Here is a 24,562-nt window from a genome sequence, read left to right as displayed (position 1 = left end):
AGATGCTGTGGAACTTACCAGAGACTGCTGTGCAATTCCCTCACAGCTGGTGGAGAGAGGTGGGCTGGGATCTGGGAAAGATGCAGCAGCTGTTTGGGACACAGGAGAACCTGCATTTATTTCTCTGCACAGGGAAAACAAGCCTGCAGAAGAGAAAAAATGTGTAATCAGAACTTGGATCTCATCCTCACTTTCATTTTCCTTCACAATATCTCCAGAAAGTGAGATTGGTGATTGGATTAGGAACTGGTATACTGGGCTGGCAGTACTGGTTTCAGGACCTTTCAGCCATGTCCCTGGCAGCTTTGGGATGACTGTACTTTGGCTTTGATTAGATTACCACTCCTGACATGACTATTTTATATTTACCTGTGATAAAGTTTTCCTGGCCCTGCTTTGTAGGGCACTTTTGAGGAGCACGTGGTGCTGCCAGCCTTTGGCACCGAGGCTGGCTCTGCCCTCGGCCTGCTGAGACGTGGGATGCAGGCCACCCACATGTGCAGGGTAAGTGCTGTGGTGTTTGTTCCTCTGTGTTTCAATTGCAGTATCCTTATCATAGAATCATCAAGTCCAACCACCAACTTAGCACTACCTCTGGAATTCCTAAACCACTAAACCGCATCATCAGGTGCCAGATCCAGATGCTTTTTAAACACCTCCAGGGATGGTGACTCCACCATCTCCCTGGGCAGCCTTTTCCAGTGCCTGAATTCCAGTGCCTCAGTTTCTACTGGGAATGGAGGTTACCAGCTGAGCTCCGTGCTCCTGCACACTTGTGTCTGAGGGGCGCAGAGCCGAACTCTCGTCTCTCATGCAATGCCCTCTGAGAAAGCCCCCTTCATTTTTTACAATAACATTTTAAATCTCTTTTTAGAAGATTTTGCAGTTTTAAAAAGTTTTGCAGTTTATAGCGTCACTTCAACCCGGGGATCACTCGCCTTTATTCCGTAGGACTCCACAGCGGCTACTGAGGGGAGCCGGGGCAGCGCCCCCTGCGGGACACCCGCCCCGGGCCCGCCGCCTGCGGTCCCCGTCCCGCCCCCTGGGCCGTGCGGGTGCCGGGGCGGTGCCGGGGCGGTGCCGAGGCGGTGCCGGGGCGGTGCCGGGGGCGGTGTGAGGCGAGGGGCGGCGGCGGCGGGGCTGTCTGAGGGAATGCGAGCGGCCAAGATGGCTGCCGCTGCTGCCGCTGCCGCGCGTCACCGTGAGTGTGAGGGCGCCGCCGCGATGGCGGGAACGGGGGCCGGGGGCGGCGGGCGGCCTGAGGGCCGGCCGGACACCGCGGGCGCTGCGCGGGCGGGAGCGCCGCGGCACCGGCGGCACCGCGTTACACAACGCCCGAGAGGCGCCTTTCGTAACGCTGACCGCGCTGGGGCCGCGGGGCCGGCGGGCTTACTGGGGCTGCGGGAGGGCTGCGCGCGGTGATGGCGGCGTCCCGCCACTGCGCTGAGGGGGCCGCGGGCGCGGGGTCTCCGCGGGCAGCCCGCAGGGCTCTGTCCGGCTGAGGCCAGCGCGCCCCGGCCCCGGCCGCAGCCCCGCCGCTCTCCCGTGCGGCTTTTCTGTGCGGCTCTGTCTGGTGCCCGCCGCGGAACCGCGCTCTGAAACAGCCGCTCTCCCGTCTGTCTGAAGGGCTTGGTGCGGGGATGCTGCCGGGGCCGGTCGCTGCCGGCCGGTGCGGGCTGTGAGCCCGGGCTCAGCGCTGCCCTCCGGCCGCGCAGCGCTCGCTGTGTCCCTGCCCGGAGGCACTTTGGGCTTACCCACCCCGCTGCTCGCTTTAGACTTTGATACCTTAGTGCCGCTTTTAAAACCTGTGAAAGAGCGCTTTTATCGATGCTCCATCAAGCTGGGATCGTACTCGTTGCACGTCTCTGCGCTGTGTCCTTCATGATGCAGGTGGAAACGTGCCTGAACCTCAGCCTAAGTCAGACACTTGCAGGGTGTCCTGGGCCGGCAGGGACTCCTGGTCTTTGATTCAGCTCCTGGCCCTGCACAGGGCACCCAGCAATGCCACCCTGTGCCTGAGAGCGTTATCCAAGCGCTCCTGGAGCTCTGGCAGCCTCGGGGCGCTGACCGTTCCCTGGGGAGCCTGGTCGGTGCCCAGCCACCCTCTAGGGCAGGAACAAGAGTTCTTACAGTGCAGAAGTATCAATGCAGCCATTGAAACTTCCCTTTTTATTGTTCTCTATAACTGGCATATAGTGCCAGCGCCTCAGAAAGCAATAACCCCAGAACTGGAAGTAAAAAATGATTATTGGAAAAGGACCTTCCAGGCATCAGCGATGCTTGAAGTTCTTTAGATTGCAGCCTTTTGTATCAGTGCAGATGCAGGCATCCACGGCTAGGCACTCGTGATCCCGAGTAAGAGGCTGGATTTGCAGGATGCGTTTTGTTGCCATTGATTTCAGCAGGTTTTGAGGCCGTTCAGCATCTGTTCAGGAGGTTATTAGAGAGCTGTGAGCTGTAAGATGCTCTTCCCAGCGGGTGGGTCGGCTGCTGAGGAGCTCTGTGCTGTTGGGGCTGAATTGCTGCCGAGCTCCCGTGGTCTGACAGGGGAAATGTCGCACTGAACAATTGCCGGAGAGACGGGGATGCAGAATTTAACCTTATTTTTTTTTTCACTGTGAGCAATTCACACTATTTGTGTGCTAAAAGAATACCGTGTAATGACGATGAACTCCCGAGGAGAACGAAGTGTGCCTTTGAAAAGGCAGGCTGTAACCAGCATGGAATTGTAGGGAGCTGTATGGAATATGGGTTGGAAGGAGCCTTAAGGATAATCTAGTTGTGTTTAGCTTCAGGGCTGAATAAGGAGATGCTGGAGTGAGTCCAGAGAAAGCCATGGAGATGCTCCAGGACCGGAGCCCCTCTGCTCTGGAGCCAGCCTGGGGGAGCTGGGGGTGTTTAGCCTGGAGAAAAGAAGGATCCAGGGAGACCTCCGAGCCCTTTCCAGTGGCTAAAGGGGCTCCAGGGAGCTGGAGAGGGAGGGGGATGTGTGCAGACTTGTACATGGAGTCTGGAGTTGCTGCTCAGCATCCAAACAGGAGCAGATGTCTAACCTGCATTGTAGACATGGTGTGGAAATCCTGTCCTGTCTGGGATTAGCCCAGGTGTGTCTGACCCACAGGAGGAGTGACACAGTCTGACGCTTCTTCCTCAGCGTCAGCCCCTTGTTTCACCGGGTGTTTTGGAGTTATGAGATGAGCAAGGCTTTGCTTTGGGTTTTGGAGTGCTGGGGGGTTTGTGTGCTCCCAGGGGGATCAGCACTGACAGTGCTGGGGGTTTGTGTGCTCCCAGGGGGATCAGCACTGACAGGGCTGTGTCTCTCCGCAGTGCTGAGGAGCTGCAGCCAGCTGCGGGTGCCGCTGCGATGGAGAGGCCAGGCCACGGCGGCGGCGGTGACAGAGAGCGCGCGGCCGCGGGAGCAGCCCCAGGAGCGGTGGGTCTGCGTGTGTGTGTGCCCTGTGGGTGTGTGGGTGTGTATGAGGTGTGTGTGCCCTGTGGGTGTGTATGAGGTGTGTGTGCCCTGTGGGTGTGTGGGTGTGTATGAGGTGTGTGTGCCCTGTGGGTGTGTATGAGGTGTGTGTGCTCTGTGTGTGTGTGCCCTGTGGGTGTGTATGAGGTGTGTGTGCTCTGTGGGTGTGTGCCCTGTGGGTGTGTATGAGGTGTGTGTGCCCTGTGGGTGTGTGGGTGTGTATGAGGTGTGTGTGCTCTGTGTGTGTGTGTGTGCCCTGTGGGTGTGTATGAGGTGTGTGTGCCCTGTGGGTGTGTATGAGGTGTGTGTGCTCTGTGTGTGTGTGTGCCCTGTGGGTGTGTATGAGGTGTGTGTGCCCTGTGGGTGTGTATGAGGTGTGTGTGCCCTGTGTGTGTGTATGAGGTGTGTGTGCTCTGTGTGTGTGTGTGCCCTGTGGGTGTGTATGAGGTGTGTGTGCCCTGTGGGTGTGTATGAGGTGTGTGTGCCCTGTGGATGTGTATGAGGTGTGTGTGCCCTGTGGATGTGTATGAGGTGTGTGTGCCCTGTGGATGTGTATGAGGTGTGTGTGCTCTGTGTGTGTGTGCCCTGTGGGTGTGTATGAGGTGTGTGTGCTCTGTGTGTGTGTGTGCCCTGTGGGTGTGTATGAGGTGTGTGTGCCCTGTGGGTGTGTATGAGGTGTGTGTGCCCTGTGGATGTGTATGAGGTGTGTGTGCTCTGTGTGTGTGTGCCCTGTGGGTGTGTATGAGGTGTGTGTGCCCTGTGGATGTGTATGAGGTGTGTGTGCTCTGTGTGTGTGTGCCCTGTGGGTGTGTATGAGGTGTGTGTGCTCTGTGTGTGTGTGCCCTGTGGTTGTGTATGAGGTGTGTGTGCCCTGTGGGTGTGTGGGTGTGTATGAGGTGTGTGTGCTCTGTGTGTGTGTGCCCTGTGGGTGTGTATGAGGTGTGTGTGCCCTGTGGGTGTGTATGAGGTGTTTGTGCTCTGTGTGTGTGCGGGCCCTGCCTGTCCCGATAGCCGGCCTGGGCTGCTGTGTGTGTCTGATTGTCTATCTGCCTGCCTGCGCTCAGCCTGCTGGGCAGGGACAGCCCTGCTCCTGCACAGCCCCTGAGCCAGGCCCTTGTCAGGCCTGAGGTGCTGCAGGAGCAGTGCAGGGACATTCATTGTCATCACTGTTCATTGTCATCCTGCTTCCTGGGTCTCGTTCCTTCTGATACGCACTCCAGCAGAAAGGGAATGGAAGCTGAGGTCCCGAAACACTGGGGCAGGCCTGGCTCCTCTCAGTGCCCTGCTGTGAGACTTTGGCCTTAACAAAAGGGCAAAGCTCCCTGTGCAACCTGAACCATCTGCTGGGGAACTGAGAGACTGATCTCTGGGCTCCCTTGGGCAGGGCAAACAATTCCATGGGGAAATTGGCTGCTGATCACAACTCTCACCCATTCTGTAAATGCTGATACCACCATCTGTGCTGCTGTGCCCTGTGGGATGTGATCCTTACAACAGTGTGCCAGACCTGCACCCAGATAGAAATTCCATTCTGGAAAAGCCCAACCCAAACACAACTGGCCCTGCAATGGATTGGTGTGTAGAAAGGCTCCTTGCTGCTGTCAGTGCTGCAGGAGATGAGATGTGTCCCCACAGTAATGAAGACAAAGACTTGTGTGAGTGGCTCATTTGCTTTCCGGGGAAGCTGCTGCTTGGTTTGGTTGGAATGCACAGCTGAGACCCTGTTTTATAACCTCCTTAGAGCCAGCAGCCGTGAGACAGCTTTCTTAGTGTGTTTCCAGCGAAAGTCTGTGTTACAAAGTGGTTTCCTTTTAAAAAAGCAAAGATCATGTAGATACTTGTGTCTGGCCATTCCTGTTCCTAGTGCAAGTGTTTACATAAGCAGGAGGAGCCTTGGGATAGGAGCTGCCTTTGCAAAAGGCAAATGTGGGAGGATGAGCTGGCTGTTTTGTCATTGTAATAAAAATACAAGCAGTGGGTCACTAGGATTGGGAATCTCTCTTGTTTTCCTAGGAAACCTAAGACAGGGATCTTGATGTTGAACATGGGAGGCCCGGAGCGGCTGGACGACGTCCACGATTTCCTGCTGCGTCTCTTCCTGGACAGGGATCTGATGACCCTTCCCGTTCAGAAGTGAGGAGCACTGGGATCTGCTGTGGTACAGGCGGTGTTGGGTGTTGCTGTGAATATTTCCTTCTGTGGAGGGCAGCACTCCCCGCGAGAGCAGTCAGTGCAGGGGACGGTGCTGGAGCCCTCTGGGTCGGGCGTGCCGTGGCTGTTCTGTGTTAACTGCAGGCCGAGGTGTGGGAAGGGTGGTGGAGCAAGCAGCAGACAAGCCATGCTGCATTAGGCAGAGGCTGCAGGGCAGAGCGCGGGAGGGGGCTCGGGCTGGCTGGTCACACGCCCCTCTCTGCTGCAGCAAGCTGGCCCCGCTGATCGCCAGGCGCCGCACGCCCAAGATCCAGGAGCAGTACAGCCGCATCGGCGGCGGCTCCCCCATCAAGAAGTGGACGGCGCTGCAGGGAGAGGGCATGGTGAAGCTGCTGGACAGCATGTCTCCTGGCACTGGTACTGCTCTGCTCGGCCCCCACGGGCTGCTTCTGCTCTCTGGCTCGGGACCGTTTGCTGCAAAGCAGCTTTGGCTGCCTGGTTTCCTCGTGGGGCGGTGTGCGTTCCCTCCCTGCTGGGAAATCCCGTGGCAGACACAGTGCAGGAGGGATTCCATTCATGGTGAGGTTGTTATGGAAGGCTGGGCTCGGGGAGCCACCTCTGTCTCTCCCGTGACCATGGGAAGATGGCTGTGGCAGACTCAGTGTGTTATTTTCAGGTGCCAGCAGTGTCCCTCGGTGTGTGGCACTGCCAGGCACCGTGCCTTGCCCTGTGAGCCCTGCTGGGGCCTGAGCAGGCCTGCACTGAGGACAAGTGGCTGAGGCCGAGAGGGGAGGGAAGGGGAATGTATTTCATGTGAGCACCAAGGTGGGCGTGGGAGGGAGCTCAGAGTGCTGTTCTCAGCAGCTGCTGCAGGGCTGAGAGGAGCACAGCTGGAGCACAGACAGGGCTTTGTAGATGGGCAGTGCAGGGCAGGCTGAGCGATAGCAGCGAGCCCCACCCGGGGACACTGCAGGAGATAAGGCTGGGCAGCCTGGGTGGCAGGGAAGGAGATGCTCCCTTTGCCAGTCCTTCGTGATGGAAAACCTTCAAACGTGAGCGCAGCCTGCTTGCCCTGTCTCTGTGTCACAGAGTCCCTCCCTGCAGGGATGGCTGGCATGGGATAGCCTGTGCCACTGTGCCTGCTAGCATCAGTTTGAGCTGGGGCCCCTGCAGGTGCAGTCAGAGCCTGAGGCCTGCTGTGTCACCCGAGGCAGGAGTGCCCTTGGAGTAGCAGCCCTGAAGGGTCAGCCTCGCAGCAGGTTCTGCAGATAAGGCTTGGGAGGTTTATCTGCTTTTCCCAGTGTCCCGCTCCCACTTGCTTTTGTTTGGTGACCGCTCTCTGTGCAGTCACACCCTTCTCTGGGCACCTCTCCCACCTGATAAGTCCTCTGGAGGCTCCTTTTTGACTTGACAGTGGCTGCAGTTTAACAATAGAATGTGCTGAGCGCTATTATTTAAACAGCCTGTGCACAGACACCAGCACCTCTCTTTGCTGCCCATGCCCTGGACAAAACCTGGCACTGGGAGGGCATTGCTTCCAGGCTGGCCCTGTTCCTCCCAAAATGTCCTTTGCCAGGTTAAACTCCTCCAGTCCCTGCTGTGGTCAGTCAGACTGCTGTCCTTATTGCCATTCAGAGATGGTAATGGGCTTACTGGCTCAAGGGCTCCTGAAGTTGGGTCTTTATTTGCTGCTGCTCCCAGCTGGGAGCTCCCCTGCCTCCTGCAGAGAGCTGGGGCTGACTGAACCTGTTTCTGAATCCTGCACAAATGTACGGAGTGGAGCCCAAGCACGGGACATCTGCTTCCTTCAGAAACCTGATAAATGTTAGTTCAGAGCCACTGACCTGGAAACCCTGACAAAGAAACTTTGCTTTTGTTCTCCTAAGAACCTCTGTCCTCCACTTTAAAAAACAAACCAGCAAACCTCCCCTGCCCGCTTCCCGTCCCTAGCCAAGCCATGCTCCCAAAGCTGGCACCCAAAAGATTGGAGATAAAAAAAGGAGGAACCTGAGATGTCCTCAGGGAGAATCACATTGCTGCCAGAATTAGGTGTTAAAGCCATGCAGCTTTTTATGAAAGCCCTCCAGATTCAGGAAGGGAGAGCCCGTGTTCCTGATTCACTGCTCTGCTGCTTGGGTGCCATCAGAGCAGGCGTGCAGGGCAGGGAGGGCAGCTGGGGCTGTGAGGGCATCGGGGTGTTCATTCAGCTTCTGCTACTGACACTGTTTTACCTTTATGGCCTTAAAACCAGCACTTGCCCTGTGAGGCACCGGGGCTCTGTCCAGGCTGGGAACTGTGCCTCTGCTAAGTGCAGGAGAAGCAGGCAAGTGATGCTCCTGCAGAAGCAAACCATACTATAAATCACTTTTAAATCCTAATCACAGCCCAGTGAGGTACCAGAAATGTGCTTACATGGCAGAGCTTTACCAAAGCAGCCAGGAAATACCATCAGGTTAATGTCAGAAAACACCATCAGGTTAATGTCAGCAGTCCAGCCCGCTGTTCTGCGTGTGTGACAATGTGTACCAATGTGTTTCTGTGACTGTCCCTGTCCCTGCCCTGCCGTGTGTGTGCAGCCCCTCACAAGTACTACATCGGGTTCCGCTACGTGCACCCGCTGACCGAGGAGGCCGTGGAGCAGATGGAGAGGGACGGCATCCAGAGGGCCATCGCCTTCACGCAGTACCCCCAGTACAGCTGCTCCACCACAGGTGAGCCCTGGGCTGTGGGGCAGCCGTGGGAGCTCTGGCCAGCCTGCTGTGCTGTGTGAGCTGCGGTGTCATTGTTCCCACTGGAGACCCTCAGCTCTGATTTACGGCTGGGTTTTAATTAGGCAGCATTTTAAAATATGATTACAGCTTGCTGCCGAGCTGTTCCAGTCTGACAGCTTGCTGGTGGCCTGGCTGAACGTGTGTTGTGAATCCTCTGTTTCAGGAAGCAGTTTAAATGCCATTTATCGCTACTATAACCAGAGAGGGGAGAAGCCCAAGATGAAGTGGAGCATAATTGACCGATGGCCCACACATCCCCTTCTCATTCAGGTGTGGATCTGAAGTTATACATTTTCCTTTAAAATATAGAAACAAATACTGAGGGAGGATAACAGGAAGGCTTCTTTAGCTGTGTGATGAAATGGGTCTTGTCTGTCATGTCTGAAATTACAGGAGGAGAGTTATTCCATGCCCCATGCTTTGGCAGGATAATGTGTGAAAGCAACCACTGTGCACCTCCTGATTTAAAAGCTGGGGGATGTTACCCTAATGGTGGTGGCTGCCAGGAGCCTCTGCAGGCCATTAGTGCTCAGGGCAGCAGGACATGGGAATGCTGGTGACTCTGCTGACACACTGAGTGTGTGCACACTGGGGAATTTGGGAGTGCTCAGGGCAGCAGGACATGGGAATGCTGGTGACTCTGCTGACACACTGAGTGTGGTGCACACAGGGAATTTGGGAGTGCTCAGGGCAGCAGGGACATGGGAATGCTGGTGACACACTGAGTGTGGTGCACACTGGGGAATTTGGGAGTGCTCAGGGCAGCAGGGACATGGGAATGCTGGTGACACACTGAGTGTGGTGCACACTGGGGGAATTTGGGAGTGCTCAGGGCAGCAGGGACATGGGAGTGCTGGTGACTCTGCTGACACACTGAGTGTGGTGCACACTGAGGGAATTTGGGAGTGCTCAGGGCAGCAGGGACATGGGAATGCTGGTGACTCTGCTGACACACTGAGTGTGGTGCACACTGGGGAATTTGGGAGTGCTCAGGGCAGCAGGGACATGGGAGTGCTGGTGACTCTGCTGACACACTGAGTGTGGTGCACACTGAGGGAATTTGGGAGTGCTCAGGGCAGCAGGGACATGGGAATGCTGGTGACTCTGCTGGCACACTGAGTGTGGTGCACACTGGGGAATTTGGGAGTGCTCAGGGCAGCAGGGACATGGGAATGCTGGTGACACACTGAGTGTGGTGCACACTGGGGAATTTGGGAGTGCTCAGGGCAGCAGGACATGGGAATGCTGGTGACACACTGAGTGTGGTGCACACTGGGGAATTTGGGAATGCTCAGGGCAGCAGGACATGGGAATGCTGGTGACACTCCTGACACACTGAGTGTGTGCACACTGGGGAATTTGGGAGTGCTCAGGGCAGCAGGGACATGGGAGTGCTGGTGACTCTGCTGACACACTGAGTGTGGTGCACACTGAGGGAATTTGGGAGTGCTCAGGGCAGCAGGACATGGGAGTGCTGGTGACTCTGCTGACACACTGAGTGTGGTGCACACTGGGGAATTTGGGAGTGCTCAGGGCAGCAGGACATGGGAATGCTGGTGACACTCCTGACACACTGAGTGTGGTGCACACTGGGGAATTTGGGAATGCTCAGGGCAGCAGGACATGGGAATGCTGGTGACACACTGAGTGTGGTGCACACTGGGGAATTTGGGAGTGCTCAGGGCAGCAGGAACACGGGAGTGCTGGTGACACACTGAGTGTGGTGCACACTGGGGAATTTGGGAGTGCTCAGGGCAGCAGGAACACGGGAGTGCTGGTGACTCTGCTGACACACTGAGTGTGGTGCACACTGGGGAATTTGGGAGTGCTCAGGGCAGCAGGACATGGGAGTGTTGGTGACACTCCTGACACACTGAGTGTGGTGCACACTGGGGAATTTGGGAGTGCTCAGGGCAGCAGGACATGGGAATGCTGGTGACACTCCTGACACACTGAGTGTGTGCACACTGGGGAATTTGGGAGTGCTCAGGGCAGCAGGGACATGGGAGTGCTGGTGACTCTGCTGACACACTGAGTGTGGTGCACACTGAGGGAATTTGGGAGTGCTCAGGGCAGCAGGACATGGGAGTGCTGGTGACTCTGCTGACACACTGAGTGTGGTGCACACTGGGGAATTTGGGAGTGCTCAGGGCAGCAGGACATGGGAATGCTGGTGACACTCCTGACACACTGAGTGTGGTGCACACTGGGGAATTTGGGAATGCTCAGGGCAGCAGGACATGGGAATGCTGGTGACACACTGAGTGTGGTGCACACTGGGGAATTTGGGAGTGCTCAGGGCAGCAGGAACACGGGAGTGCTGGTGACACACTGAGTGTGGTGCACACTGGGGAATTTGGGAGTGCTCAGGGCAGCAGGAACACGGGAGTGCTGGTGACTCTGCTGACACACTGAGTGTGGTGCACACTGGGGAATTTGGGAGTGCTCAGGGCAGCAGGACATGGGAGTGTTGGTGACACTCCTGACACACTGAGTGTGGTGCACACTGGGGAATTTGGGAGTGCTCAGGGCAGCAGGACATGGGAATGCTGGTGACACTCCTGACACGCTGAGTGTGGTGCACACTGGGGAATTTGGGAGTGCTCAGGGCAGCAGGACATGGGAATGCTGGTGACACACTGAGTGTGGTGCACACTGGGGAATTTGGGAGTGCCTAAGCCAGCAGGGACATGGGAATGCTGGTGACTCTGCTGACACACTGAGTGGTGCACACTGAGGGAATTTGGGAATGCTCAGGGCAGCAGGACATGGGAGTGCTGGTGACTCTGCTGACACACTAAGTGTGGTGCACACTGAGGGAATTTGGGAGTGCTCAGGGCAGCAGGACATGGGAATGCTGGTGACACACTGAGTGTGGTGCACACTGGGGAATTTGGGAATGCTCAGGGCAGCAGGACATGGGAATGCTGGTGACACACTGAGTGTGTGCACACTGGGGAATTTGGGAGTGCTCAGGGCAGCAGGACATGGGAATGCTGGTGACACACTGAGTGTGGTGCACACTGGGGAATTTGGGAATGCTCAGGGCAGCAGGACATGGGAATGCTGGTGACTCTGCTGACACACTGAGTGTGGTGCACACTGGGGAATTTGGGAATGCCTAAGCCAGCAGGGACACGGGAGCTGCCTGTGTGCATCCCTGAGAGCAGGGATGCCCGCAGTGCTCCCCACTGAGGGTTTGTTTGTGTTTCCCTGAGCAGTGCTTTGCCGATCACATCCAGAAGGAGCTGAACCTGTTCCCGCCAGACAAAAGGAAAGAGGTGGTCATCCTCTTCTCAGCGCACTCGCTGCCCATGTCTGTGAGTTACCCAGGGCAGGGCGTGGGCGCACAGCGTGGCAGTGCCAGGCAGGCCTGGTCCTTGCCGGGGTGTTCACCGTGCCAAAGGTGCGCTGTGCTTGGTGCAGGTGGTGAACCGTGGAGATCCCTACCCTCAGGAAGTGGGAGCCACTGTCCAGAGGGTCATGGAGAAGCTCAACTACTCCAACCCTTACAGGCTGGTGTGGCAGTCCAAGGTAAGTGCTCGGGGGAGCTGAGCAGACAAAGCCTGTGCAGGGTCTCGCTGGGCTGGAAAAAATACACATTACTTACAGTTTTGGTTATTTTCTTCAGTCTTGTTCAGGCCAGCCCACGTACTTTCCTTTGAGATGTAATGGTGGGAAGTGTGTCTTCATTAAACATTCAGTGGAGAGAGTGAGAAGTACAGCCAGAAGCAGGGAAATAAAAAATAACTGTTTGTATCCCACCCATAACCTGCTCTGTCATGCTGCCTAAGGAAATGTGGGTGCTCTTTGTAAGAATGATTTAATGAGTGTTTTCCCTTTATTTCTGCCTTTTTGCTCCAGGTTGGACCAATGCCCTGGCTTGGTCCCCAGACAGACGAGACCATTAAGGGCCTGTGCCAGCGAGGAAAGAAGAACATGCTGCTGGTGCCAATAGCATTCACCAGTGACCACATTGAGACTCTGTATGAGCTGGACATCGAGTATGCCCAGGTTTTGGCCAACGAGGTCAGTGCTCTGTGGGTTGGGTCCCTGCTCTGAAATTATTTCTCCTGGGTTCCAATTTGCTCTGTAGTTGCTTCTTGCAATATTATTTGGGGTTAGCTTTGTTTTCCTGTAAATCAAAAATTAATCTGAACTGGCTTAACCACAAAACTGGTGGGAGTTTGTCTTCCTAGATTTAGGTGTTTAAACCATTACAAATATTGCTCAAAAACAATGAGTCATTTTCATTCATTCAGTGAATGAATGACAACACAATGTAATGTTGCCCCATAGTAATTTTTGCTGTGATACTGCATTTAATCCACTCTTTTTGGGGTGACTTCTTAATGACGTGGGAAGATTTTGGAGGCTACTCAGTGAAGGATCAGAACAGATTTAACTTTTTCCTCCTTGTTTTTAATTCAGTGTGGAGTTGAAAACATCAGAAGAGCGGAGTCTCTGAATGGAAACCCACTCTTCTCCAAGGTGTGTGCCATGCTGCAGTGGCTGTACAGGTTTGCAGTTGTGTTTCCTGCTGGGTGTGGGTGTTTTCAGGTGGCTTTAGGGCATTTTGAGTTTCAGAGGAGCGTGGAACCCCGTGCAGCTGATGTGCCCAGCACGGAGGGGTTCCTCATGCAGCAGTTTGTGCGCTTTGGTCACGAGGGGTGGGCTGGGGGCACTGCACAGCTGGATTTGCTGCCTCTGACGTGTCCCCCCTCCCCACAGGCCCTGGCAGACCTGGTGTGCTCCCACCTGCAGTCCAACGAGGTGTGCTCGCGGCAGCTGACGCTGTGCTGCCCGCTGTGCGTCAACCCCGTGTGCCGGGAGACCAAGGCGTTCTTCAGCAGCCAGCCCCTGTGAGCAGCCAGCAGCCCTCAGGACAGCCAGGGCACGCACGGCCTGCTCGGGGCATCCTTCTGCAGTGTCCTTGGGTTGTAGGAAGTGGGGAGATCAGGGCATTTATCCTGTCAGGTGTGAGGAGATCTCCTGTCATCCGACCCCGATGGGACTTATTGTGAGCCCAGCAGGATGCACTGAAAATCCTACACAGCTTTTCTACAGTTAGCTTCTGTTTCTATGCAGGGATTTATCGTGTGCGGGGTGGTCAGGAGCTCATTGACTTGGCCAGGCTGAAGGTGCACTGATTTTGGTTTTGCTTGAGGTGCAGTGTCAGCAGCACAGTCTGTTGTCTGTTCTGAGAGGGACTTTGCAGCTGGCTTTGGAGACTTTGGAGATCAGGTTACTTCTAGTGCTTTTTAATAAGGTGTGTATGTGTATATATTGTTTTTAATTTTTTTTTTTTTTTTAGAGCATAAAGATAAGGCTTTGTTTTGTTTTGGTTTTCTCCTGCCGGAAACTTCCTGTGAAAGCTTAGCTGGGATAGTAGAACGCACAAAACTTGTTTACATTTTCTAGGAAAAACATTTTCATTATCTGCAGGAAAGTATTTGAAGAGTATAAATTGAAAGGAATTAGGGAATTAGCCTGCTTGGGTGATACTGGAGAATTTGCTCCATTGAAACTGCATGTTTCAAGTCTAGCAGGAGCATGTGTGGAAACATGTTGGCTCATCTGTTAAGCAGAATGAGTTTTTCAATTCTTCTTATTTTTATTAAAAAAGGGCTTTTTCTGTTTGGTGAAGTAAATGTAGGAAGTCAGGCGTGTTCTCCAGGAGGTTTATAGACCCACTCTGTGCTTTCTACTGTGCCACAGTACTGTGGCTGTGTGGGGTGCCCATGGAGTGCCGTGGGTAGGACTGATCTGGCTGCATTGCTGATGCTCAAACGATGGGTCAGGAGTGGTTTGGCTCTCAGCTGCAGGTGCCTGGGCACAGGAGGCTGCCAGCCCCCAGCAGGGCCGTGCTGCAGGGCCCTGGCACCGGCCGTGCCCCCTCCTGCCCACCTGCCTGCAAAGCTGTGACCGTGGCACTGAGCCCTGCGTGGGGCAGCCTGCTGGCACCTCCTTGGGCACCCGTTTACTTGATGTCCTTAGCACTGAAATGCCAGGCCTGGGCGCTGCAGGCTGGTTCCTGGGAAGCAGATGCCGTGCTGCTCAGCCAGGCTGATGTGCTCAGCAGTTGGCACCTCAGGTCCTTGGGGAACAGGGTGTTTGTTTAAAGAGAGAAGAGGCCTCCTGTGGTGTGTCAGGGGTCTGTCCCGTTCTGGTTTGTTGCTGGAATCAAGGATGGGGTACCAAAGGAACGGGTGGATCCTGTGCTGAGCACCCATGGAGTGCTGAAATCCCAAATACCTCTGGAGAGCTGCTTGCTCCACTGCCATACCTGCTTCCCAGGGTGAGACACACTGAGATTCCTCAGTGCCAGACCCTCCTGCAGCACCCTGCTCCCCACACAAAGTCTTCCTTGAGCCCTCATGCCTGTGCCTGTTTCGGTGGCAGGGAGCCAGGAGCTTCTCTCCTCCCTCCTCTCCCTCCCCCTGGGCGCTGCTCGCACCCTGGGCAGGGAACAGGAGCACCAATGTCCAGGATGTCTGGGAACACTGGCCTTACACCTCTCCTTGATAAAGAACTTCCTCTGTTTCACCTCTCTGCGAACACCTTGGGATCAGTGCAGAGCAGTCTGCTCTGTGAAATCTTCCTGCCCACTCCTGTTTCCCCACAGCTGGGGGGAACGCGGACCTTCAGGTGGTCCAGGCTGTGACCACCACATTCACAAGTGTGGAAAGCAGAGGTTAACATCACATGAACCTTGTGGTATTATAAATACAGCTGGCTTTTCATTTTCATACTGGAGAGAGTCCTGTAAATACTAGCTGGCACTGATTCTGAGGCATTACATTTGTCCCCAGTAATAAAAGGTACTTAAAATTCACTTTTGAGTGTTCTAACCACAAGCGGGATAATTACTCTGTTGCTGCTATTACAGCATCATGTGGAAATCACTTAATTTCCCAGCTTTTATCAGATGGAGCCTGTCTCACAGAGCTGGTGGTGCTGCTTGCTGTCAGAGGGTGGTTCTCTCAAGGTTTCTGAGGGGTTCCTCGTCTCCCAGGCCGATGGCCCGCGGGTTGGGTGAGTGTGTGCCCTGAGGAGAGATGGATCCGTGGTGCAGGCCCTTCCTGAGCCCTGTCAGAGCTGTGTCCCCCTGAGTTTGCAGCTCACCCAGCGCTGTGGAGCTCTGGCCTCAGGATATCGACTGGAAATTGGGGAGTTGGGAACAGCCCGTGGTGTCCTGAGGGAAGAAATGGGAGGGAAAGGGGGGAGCTTGTTTTCCTGCTTTAACACTCTGCAGTTTTGCTTACTTTTTCATGATTGAGTGAATTTTTCTTTTTGAGTGTGTTTTTTTTAAGCTGTCCCTGGGTCCTGGCTGCATTTCAGAGAAGGTGCTGTGGCGCCAGAGGGCTGTGGGTGGTGGCAGAGCCGGGCTCCTGCTGTCCCGTGGGATGGGGTGGCACAGCTGGGCTCGGTGGGGCCTGGAAGCTCAGGGAGCTCTCCCTTCCCACCACCATCACCTTGGAGAGCAAGCTGCAGGCCAGAGCAGCTCCTCTGGCTCTGTTAATGCCACATGTGTACAGATCCTTGCTTTCGGCCCGACATATGCATTTCACATTGAACAAGGACTTCCATTTGATGTAGCACAGCAAATTTGGATTCTCCTTCTGTGTGTCGTTTGCCATAAGGATGGAATTCCAATTAAAGTTCTTTTGAGGAAATACCTGAGCTGTGTGTCCTTGTAAGAGCCCTTCATGCTGGTGTGTGAGGGTGTCTGCCCCTCTGGTGTCAGGCTGGGGTGAGTGACACCCCCTCAAAGACTGAATGAGGGATGTGCCCTGGTGTGGGATCCCACCTGATGGATAATTTATTCTGTTCCCTGTTAGCGGTCTCTGGGCAGCTCCTTGCTGATGTTGCTAATTAAGTGCCGGATTGATTATTTTCTAGAGCAGGGATTGGGGATGTTAAGCTGATCCATTAGTGACGGGGGGAGCAGGATGCCAGCCCGGCCCAGTGGAAGGTGGGCAGTGTGAGCAGAGCAGTGATGGTGCTTCTGCCCTTCTGGAACCTCGGTCCCGGCTTTGCTGGGTTACCTTTGAGGGGGGATTGGCTGTGTCAGCCTGGCAGAACTTTGGCAATGCCATATTTGAATCCACAGCAGTCTCTGACAATGTGGAAGCACTTTTCCTCTTTTCCTTCCCTCCCTCTTTCTGAAGGGTCACTCTCCACCTGCCTTCCTGCTTGGCCATGGGTTCATTGTGTTTCCAGGAGCAAATTCCTGGGGCTGCATGAGCTGTGCTGTGTCTCCCATGGTCTGTGGAAGTACTTGTGTCCAGCAGCACAACCTGATTTGGCTGTCACTCGGCATTTCAAGCCCTACTTCTGCCTGTAGAGCACGGGGATTTGCAAATTTGGACCAGGTCTAAAACCTGCCTTTTGTCTTCCTGCTAAATTTGTGCTCAGCACTAAGTGCCAGGAAGAGGTTATTTAATCTGAGTCCATTGGCCTGGCTGATGAGCATCCTTGCCATGACTCTGGAGATGGATTGTCTGTCCAGAGAGGGATCATCTCCACACACACAGCCTTTGATCCCCGGGCTCAGAGCTTGCTCCTGCGACACCTGAGCCCCACAGGCCCCACCAGAGGGAGGGATTGCTCCTTCGCACCCCAGAGCTGTGCAGGGCAGGCTTGGAGCACTGCCCTGGATGTGTGTCGGCTCTGTTCCAGCCAGCCTGGGGCTCTGTGAGTCGCTGGAGGTGCTGCTGTGCTGCCGTGGCTCACCGGCAGGGAAAGGGACGCAGATCTGGGGCCTGGCAGTTCCTGGAGTGACGCAGAGCGCTGCTGCAGTCTCCTGTCATCCTTAGGGATGATCCATGGCGTGTGAACATCTCCCGCTCTCGAGGCCTAATTGCGTTTCTCCAGCCAGCAGGGGCAGTTCCAAGGCAGCTTAAACGAGCACTTAAGGGATAATGCTGGGAGCACTCCGGGGAGGCTCTGTGCCCAGGCTGGGCTCCTCACAGCCAGCTCTGTCATTGGGCTCCTCACAGCCAGCTCCCCATTGGGCTCCTCACAGCCAGCTCCCCATTGGGTTCCTCACAGCCAGCTCTGTCATTGGGCTCCTCACAGCCACCTCCCCATTGGGCTCCTCACAGCCAGCTCCCCCAGCGCTTTTATCCCAGTCATTGAGCTCCTCACAGCCAGCTCCCCCAGCGCTTTTATCCCAGAGTTATCGGGCCATTAGGGTTCTCTTTTACCGCCCTGGAGTTCCCGTGCTGTCAGGCGGGAGGGGAGGGAGCTGTAACACGACCCAAAGTGGTCTTGTATGTTTTAATCTGCTGGTTTAATACCTTATGGCTTCCTGCCATTATCCCTTTCTGAGCCGGACCCTGGAGTCGCTCCTGGAGGTTTGCAGGCAGCTTCCAGAGGGTTTCTGCAGTTTCTGGCAGGCAGAGCTGGCCTCGGCTTGCTCTCTGTGTGTGTGGGCACTGGTGACAGATGTTCCCACCTGATGATCCCGCTGTGCTATCCTGCCACGCTGCCTATCCCAAGGTGTTTTTCTTTTTGTCCTGGCTGTTTTCCTTCAGCACCCCCATCCCACGTGTGCTGCAAATCAGCGGCATTGCACAAGCTCCTGCTGTTTTCCTCCAAAGAAACCCACTTTCCTCACCCTGACCTGCTGGTGGTGTGCAGCTTAGGAATGAGCTCCATGGCTCCAGAGCTGGCCCTGGAGCCCAGCTCAGGAAAAGCTGATGCTGATGCAGCATCCCGGCCCGGCTGCAATCCTCCCTCACACCCAGCTCATCCTTCAGCTTAATGAAATGGTCCCATTTCCCTCCTCCAGCTGTGCCCACTGCTAAGTGCCTGGAAAATGCATCCCCGGGGGAGCAATGCTGCGAGTGAGATGGAAATGACCCGCCGCGGCTGCATTAGTCTCGGTGTCACCACTCTCGCCTCGCTGCTGTTAAAGGGTTTTTACCCTTCCCGTGCCTCTGCAGCCCTCCCCAGCAGAGGCAGCAGGAAGGGAGGCCGCAAGAGCCACGGCCTGGGCTCTGCCTCACAAAGTGCTGAGGAGGCAGCTCTGCCTTCATCTGCGCCCGTGGCCACTCGGCAGAGTGAAATGAAGCAGTGTAAATTTAATTAATGGCAGGATCTGGCTCAGTGTGGAGCGAGGGACACAAAGAGAATGAGCATGAAAACAAACTTTCCAGTGAGTTTATTAACCCCAAGGTTAGACATTGGTGCCAAGGTTAGATCCCAGCCAACAAACCCCAAGGCAGGGCCTTGTCACTGCTCTGGGGCTGGGGGCTCGGGGGCCCCCCACGCCTCCCCAGGCTGACCCTGCTCCAGGAGCTCACAGGAGCGGGCTAGGGCAAGAGGGGGCTGGGTTTGTCTGGGTTTTAAAGACAGAAACACAACAAAGTGCTTTTCTTGTGCCCTTTGTTTTGCCTTTTCCGAGGAAACACAAACAAGACTTGTCCACAGCTAGGGTAAGTGACTGCCTGACTGACTGACTGAATGAATGAAGGCAAACCTGCTACCTCCTCCTTGCCATGGAATTTCAGCTCCAGGAACCTCCTGCCCCCTCCCGTAGAGCTGCTTCAGGGAAAGAAAGTGCAATAACTAACATAATTTTACAGCAATTACATTGCGTCCTGTAATTCCATGACTTACACAAATGCAGAGTGGTTTCTCCTGTAATATCACAGCTGCACAGGCTGTGCTCGTGGGAGAAGGTGCCAGATGCTTTCCCAAGTGCTGCTGCTCACGCCTGGCCAGGCCCCTGGTCCCAGGGGGCATTTTTGGGCTGTGGTCCTACCCTCGCCCCTGAGGGCTGCAGCAGCCTGAGCCCCCTTGGCTCCTCTGCACCCTCGGTGTGGGATGGGCTTGTGGTGGAAAAAACCCTGGGGAAAATCAGGAACTTTTGACCGCACAAGGAAGCAAAAGCATTGTTTTCCTCCTTTATTGAACTTTGGCAAATAATATGTGTGTGTGGGTTTTACATCAATAGCTATAAATAAAACTTTGAAAGCAATGTAATACTTGTCATTGAGATAAAGGACATCTATTGGCACAAATCAGTGAGTAAAAACCCTTTAATGATAAAATAACATTCACTCTTTAGCTACTTTATTTGTCTGAAAAACTCAGCTTACACTCAGTTCAACATACCACCTTCCACAAAGTTTAAAAAATGACATAAAATGACATAATAAAATAGACCTTAAATTTCATAATACAAGTACCTTGGCAAATTCCAGCCAGCTGGAGCAGCTCGCGGCAGCCCCGCCGTGCCCTTGCCGCGGCCTCCCGTCCCCCTGGCGGCCTCTGGGCTGAGGAATGCGGGTGTACTCGGCCTGGGTCACAGCAACTGCGTGTCGGTGAGGAGTGGTGGCATCTGCCAGCAGGGCTCTGCCCGGCGTCCCGCTCTGCTTACTGCGGGACGGCCGGGAAACTTCTGGGAGATGAACCACTGTTACAATCATCAACTGTCTTGCAAAAACCCCTGTTTAACGTTCTTGTGTCTGTGACTGTCTTTGGCAGAGAAATCAGGAAAGAAAATAACCCGGCTATATTACACAGCTTCCATTATCGTCACAACCTACCGAGTAAGGCCAAATGAAAAGGTCTGCTTGCACTAATGAGAGCACATCTCTAAAATACCCTTAACGACAGACCACATCAGCACTCAGAGGCCTCCTCAGCAGCGTGCCACTGCCCCTCCCAGGCCCGCTTTTCCACACAGTGCAGGGTATGGAGCCCTTGGTTTGGCTTTATGTCCAGCACAGCCCACGAGCAGGGGACAGCGGGGCTCCGAAGCTGGACCCGGAGAGGAAACACAACCCATCCTTAAACAGGGGGCTCAAGCGTGAATCTGGACAAACCAAAGGGGGATACAGCACCTCCACAAACCCGGCCCAGGGCAGGGCGTGGGCAGCAGCAGCAGCAGCAGCAGCAGCACAGGGCCCAGCTGGAGTGCTGGGATGGGCTCGGGCCAGGGGACACGGCGGGGACAGCGCTGTGAGCGCAGGCTCTGTGCCCTGCCCTGCTGCCACAACTGCGGCCATGGCAGGGCCGGGCAGGGGCAGGGGCAGGGCGGTCCCTGAGCCCAGGGGCTGCCATAAAGCCAAAGGAACTCCTGACCCTGGACAAAACGCACGGCAGCCTCCGTGAGGAGCGGGGCGTGCATTGCCAGGGGACCGAGGGAATCGAATCGCTGGGGAGAAGCTGCCAGCTGGCCAAACCTCTCCCCAGATGGCAATTTGATTGGAATTGAATTTGGGTCTGTTTAGCACAGGGACAGACCAGAGCTGAGCTGGACACCCGCCCCGAGCAGTGCTGAGCTGCGTGGGGCCAACCCGGGCGGGATTTCAGAGCGTAAATGCAAACACAACTGCGCCACGACTGCGAACAGCTAACAGGCTCCATGCATAAATAAATACACCAAGCCAAAGAGCTCGTCCCAAACCCAAAGGAAGAAGTTGCCATTAAGAACCACGATGCATCACACTGCTAAGGGTTTGCCTCATGCATAAACATGGGAGCGCTGATTGGCAGTTGCTAATTATAATACTACACCGTCACACAGGACAATCAGCTCTTCAGACCAAGTAGCACAAATGTAGAAAATAATTTTTTTCCTCTTTTTTTTTCTTTTTTTTTTGTTTTTTTTTTCCAACAGAGCAAATGAACACAGATTGTTTCTTCAGCAAAATATGAAACTGTAAACTTTGGGCTCATTCTGCAACTTTTCCCCGATCCATAATAACAAAAAAAAAAACCCAATGGGAAGAAAGACTGACGTACATTTTTAAGCGCACCTTCTCCGTCTAGTACAAAAGCACAACCTAAAACATATAAAGCTTCTTCTTCTGTTTTTTTTTTTTCTTTTAAATCACAGTTACCAAAAAGAAACAGTGAATAATTTATTACATACGCTATAATAACATTACGCTAAACAGCTATTCTCTATGAGGTATATCTGAGAAAATTCGGTAAGGGATTGCACGGTCTGCGTTGCCAACATGCCCAGTTCGTAATAAAGCTTTGGAACCATGGAGAGAGAGAGATCAGGGACAGGGGGAAGAGGAGGAGGAGGAGAAAGAGGAGGAGAGCCTTTGGTATCATCAGGAGTCTGTTCTTTGCAGGGCTGCATTGCAAAGCACCACAGTACAAAAGCCCACCAGGTACGATTCGGCGGCCCAGTCGAAGCTGAGGTATTCACAGGAAGAATAAAAAAAAAGCACAGAGAGGTCTAGACTGGCAAAATCGTTGCTTTGGTTCAAGCAAGGCACTCGTCCCGTGGTAACATCACTCTTTGCAAGTGAAGCAGGAGTCGGGGGGCCCGCGGGGACCCTGCCAGCTCTGGGGACTGTCTGTGTCCGAGGGCACGGGGACACCGGCTCCCCCCGCCCAGAAGGCATCCTGAGAATTATTATAGCTTTGTATCGAAGGAACACAGAGACAGAGAGAAAAGCACACTCGTCGAGTCCTACCGTTTCCAACACAGACTTAAACCCCCAAAGAAACACAAAAGAAAAGGCAGCACTTCATTGAAGCGGAGCGTTTGTGTGGAGCTGTCGGTAACTGTGTGCCTGCCCGGCAGATTCCTCAGGGCATCCTCAGCACCCCTCCTGCCCGGGCCCTGCAGCAGCTGTGCCAGCCTGTGGGCAGTGCCCAGGGCCGGGCTCGGCTCCTCGGAGCATTGCTTCGGCCCATCAACAGCACAGAACGGGCTCAAACCCAAGTGCCAAAGGGCACCGCTAATTCCCCAACCGAACAACCAAACGACTTGGAAGCAATCACTCAGGAACGTGATGCTAATGGAGCTTAATGTAGCCTCCCTTCATTGCTAACTTGAGAAAAGTAATTAATTGATTTTTATCTGAAAACGGTAATTGCAGGAGAGGTGAGCAGAGGGAGCAGCTCCTGGCCGTGAGCACGAACTCCTCCCCTGCCGCGGGCTCTGCGGCCCCACGCCGGCCCTGGGCTCTGCTCGGGCACGACAATAATAACAAACAATAATAACAATAATAATAATTAGCAATGCTAATTGCTGCTGCAAACACACCCCGCGGGCCCGGGCAGCGCCCGCAGGTTCCCCGGGGAATGCGCGGACGGACCAAGGCGGGCCCGGGCCCGGGACCCGGACGGGAACGCTCCGGCTGCGGCTGCGGCTGTGGCTGGCAGGAGGGAGAGAGGAACACAGAAAAGGGCATCGCCAGAACTGGCAGCTTGCAGGGCAGCGTTTCTTTGGGAATCTGGGCTCTGCTGGACGTTTCTGGGTGTAGGAGAGAACATGGGAGTTATCAGAGAGCACAAGCAGAATGCAGACCGCACAGAGAAAGAAATCTTTGGTATCTTTGGTATCATCAACACGATTAAAATTACAAATGGAAAAGTCAGTGAGGTAGCCTCTTTGGTTCTCACTAGAAATAGAAAGGTTTTTTCTGTTTTTTTTTTTTCTTTTTTCATTTTTTTTCCTTTTTCTTTTTTTTCCACACACAGAAGTTCATTCTTGGAAGCAGCTAGTTTAAGGGTTTCTCTCTTTTTGCTTGGCATGGATTGTTTTCCCCCCAGCTTAAGCTTTAAGAAGCCACAAAGTTCAGGCAAAGTATCCCAGCGTCTTTTTTTTTTTTTTTTCCTATTTTTCTGAACGCACAGTTTTAGGTTGAATATTCATTGCTTGTCCTCAAAGTTCGCTCTGCTGCTCTTACAGGAAATCAGCTGTAGTGCTTTATAGATAACTCTAATTAAAAAATAAAAACTCTACAAGGGCATCCCCGGGTGACGATGAATAAGTTAAATAAATAAGTTATATTATGAAGGCTTCATGTGCCATACTAAAGGTATGTCACACTTTCTAATCAGGAGGGAAGAGATTAACTTAAATAATTTAAACGTTGATATTTAAACAATTAAAATGAATTAAAAGAAGGGATTAAAACTAGACTTTTAGGGAACGAGTTGTTGTTCCCCTGTGTGACAGAAGCTGGCTGCTCTACAAAGCAGCGCCAGCTCTGAAGTGAATTTACTAACAGGCGTCGCATCCCCGATGCGCTACAAGAGCCCTGCAGATAAATAAGCAAAGTTACTCCCAAATGAACTCACAAATGGCTGAATTAAATAGACACAAATGGCTAACCCCAGAGCCTGACCCCCCATCTACATTCAGGCAAAACTCCAAAAGCTAAACCGAAACACAAAGGGATTCAGACTGAACAGAGATCTCAGGACCTGCCCTAAGACTAAATTATATAAATTACATTATTGATAGATAATATATCGGGTTAAAACCCACAGGCGTCTGGAAAAAAAAATAAAACCATTTTAAGCTTTGCCTTCTTACAAAATTTAAACGATAAAAATTCCCCATAATAATAAATATAAAGGAGGCCAAGTAGAAAGTTTCCCCATGCCATCCAAAGGCTCGGGGCCGTGTCCGGAGGCGGGGAGGGAAGGAGAGCCCTGCCCTCCCGCGGGCGCTCCGCAGCGCTGTGGCTGCCGCTGGAGGGACGGCGCACCCAGCGAGCGCATTCCGCGTTCTGCACGGCGCGTCCGGCAATGGCCGAGGCTTCTCGAGAGCTGAATCCATCCGGGCTGCGCCCAAGGCCGCGGCTCCAAGGTCCTGCTCCGGAGGGTGATGCTGGGATACTCTGTGTACACACACGAGTCTTTGGCAGCACAATAAATAAAGCAACAAGTGACACGACACAGCTCTGTGGATTCATCGGCACAGGGCCCGGAGGTGGAACACAGCTGCTGGGTCTGGGGGGGCGTGGGCAGGACAGACACCTCACCACAGTCCGGCTGCCACGCTCCTGTCGCAGGGAGCTGCTGCATAAAAGCCTGAGGGGGGGACAGTGAAATGGAAGACACACGGGGCCATGAGAGATGCAGGGATAAAAAATGCAGCAGGATCTTGGGGTGAAAATGCATGGGGACTGATGACAGGTTTGAGGCCCCAGCCCGGAGAAGCCTCGTTGCGTTGCTACTCTGTAATGCTGTATAACAAACACTTCCACAACGCGGAGAGAATTTCACTGAGGAGAAATTTGTCAGTAATTCAGTGCCTGATCTAAACTCCCTTTGCTGGGGCTATTGGATGAGCTCTGACAGGAGCCAAAGGCCCAGGTCTTTGCTGCCAGGCTCCACCAGAAGCTGTGGGCAGCTGCCTCTGCCTCTGGGGAAGGCAGAGCTGTGCAATCTGGGTGTCCCT

The 24,562-nt window shown here is 54.1% G+C and overlaps 1 protein-coding gene across 2 annotated transcripts; it reads left to right on the top strand.

The window, feature by feature from the left end:
* The first annotated feature begins 1,052 nt into the window (after positions 1 to 1,052).
* LOC102060775 (ferrochelatase, mitochondrial) lies at positions 1,053 to 13,981 on the top strand. 2 transcript variants are annotated; one of them, XM_074533806.1, is made up of 11 exons: positions 1,053 to 1,201; positions 3,328 to 3,433; positions 5,483 to 5,602; positions 5,889 to 6,037; positions 8,197 to 8,331; positions 8,555 to 8,661; positions 11,613 to 11,711; positions 11,818 to 11,925; positions 12,256 to 12,420; positions 12,823 to 12,882; positions 13,123 to 13,981. In XM_074533806.1, the coding sequence occupies exons 1-11, from the start codon at positions 1,153 to 1,155 to the stop codon at positions 13,255 to 13,257; spliced, it is 1,233 nt and encodes a 410-aa protein (XP_074389907.1). In that variant the 5' UTR covers positions 1,053 to 1,152; the 3' UTR covers positions 13,258 to 13,981. The 2 variants fall into 2 exon arrangements, with proteins under 2 accessions (XP_074389907.1, XP_074389906.1); XM_074533805.1 differs by having other exon boundaries at positions 1,108 to 1,207.
* The last annotated feature ends 10,581 nt before the right edge of the window (positions 13,982 to 24,562 follow it).

Source organism: Zonotrichia albicollis (assembly GCF_047830755.1).
Source record: "Zonotrichia albicollis isolate bZonAlb1 chromosome Z unlocalized genomic scaffold, bZonAlb1.hap1 SUPER_Z_unloc_1, whole genome shotgun sequence".
In the NCBI taxonomy this organism is placed as follows: Eukaryota; Metazoa; Chordata; class Aves; order Passeriformes; family Passerellidae; genus Zonotrichia; species Zonotrichia albicollis.
Note: the sequence above shows the minus strand (reverse complement) of the source record. Positions and strands in the feature narration are given on the sequence as shown.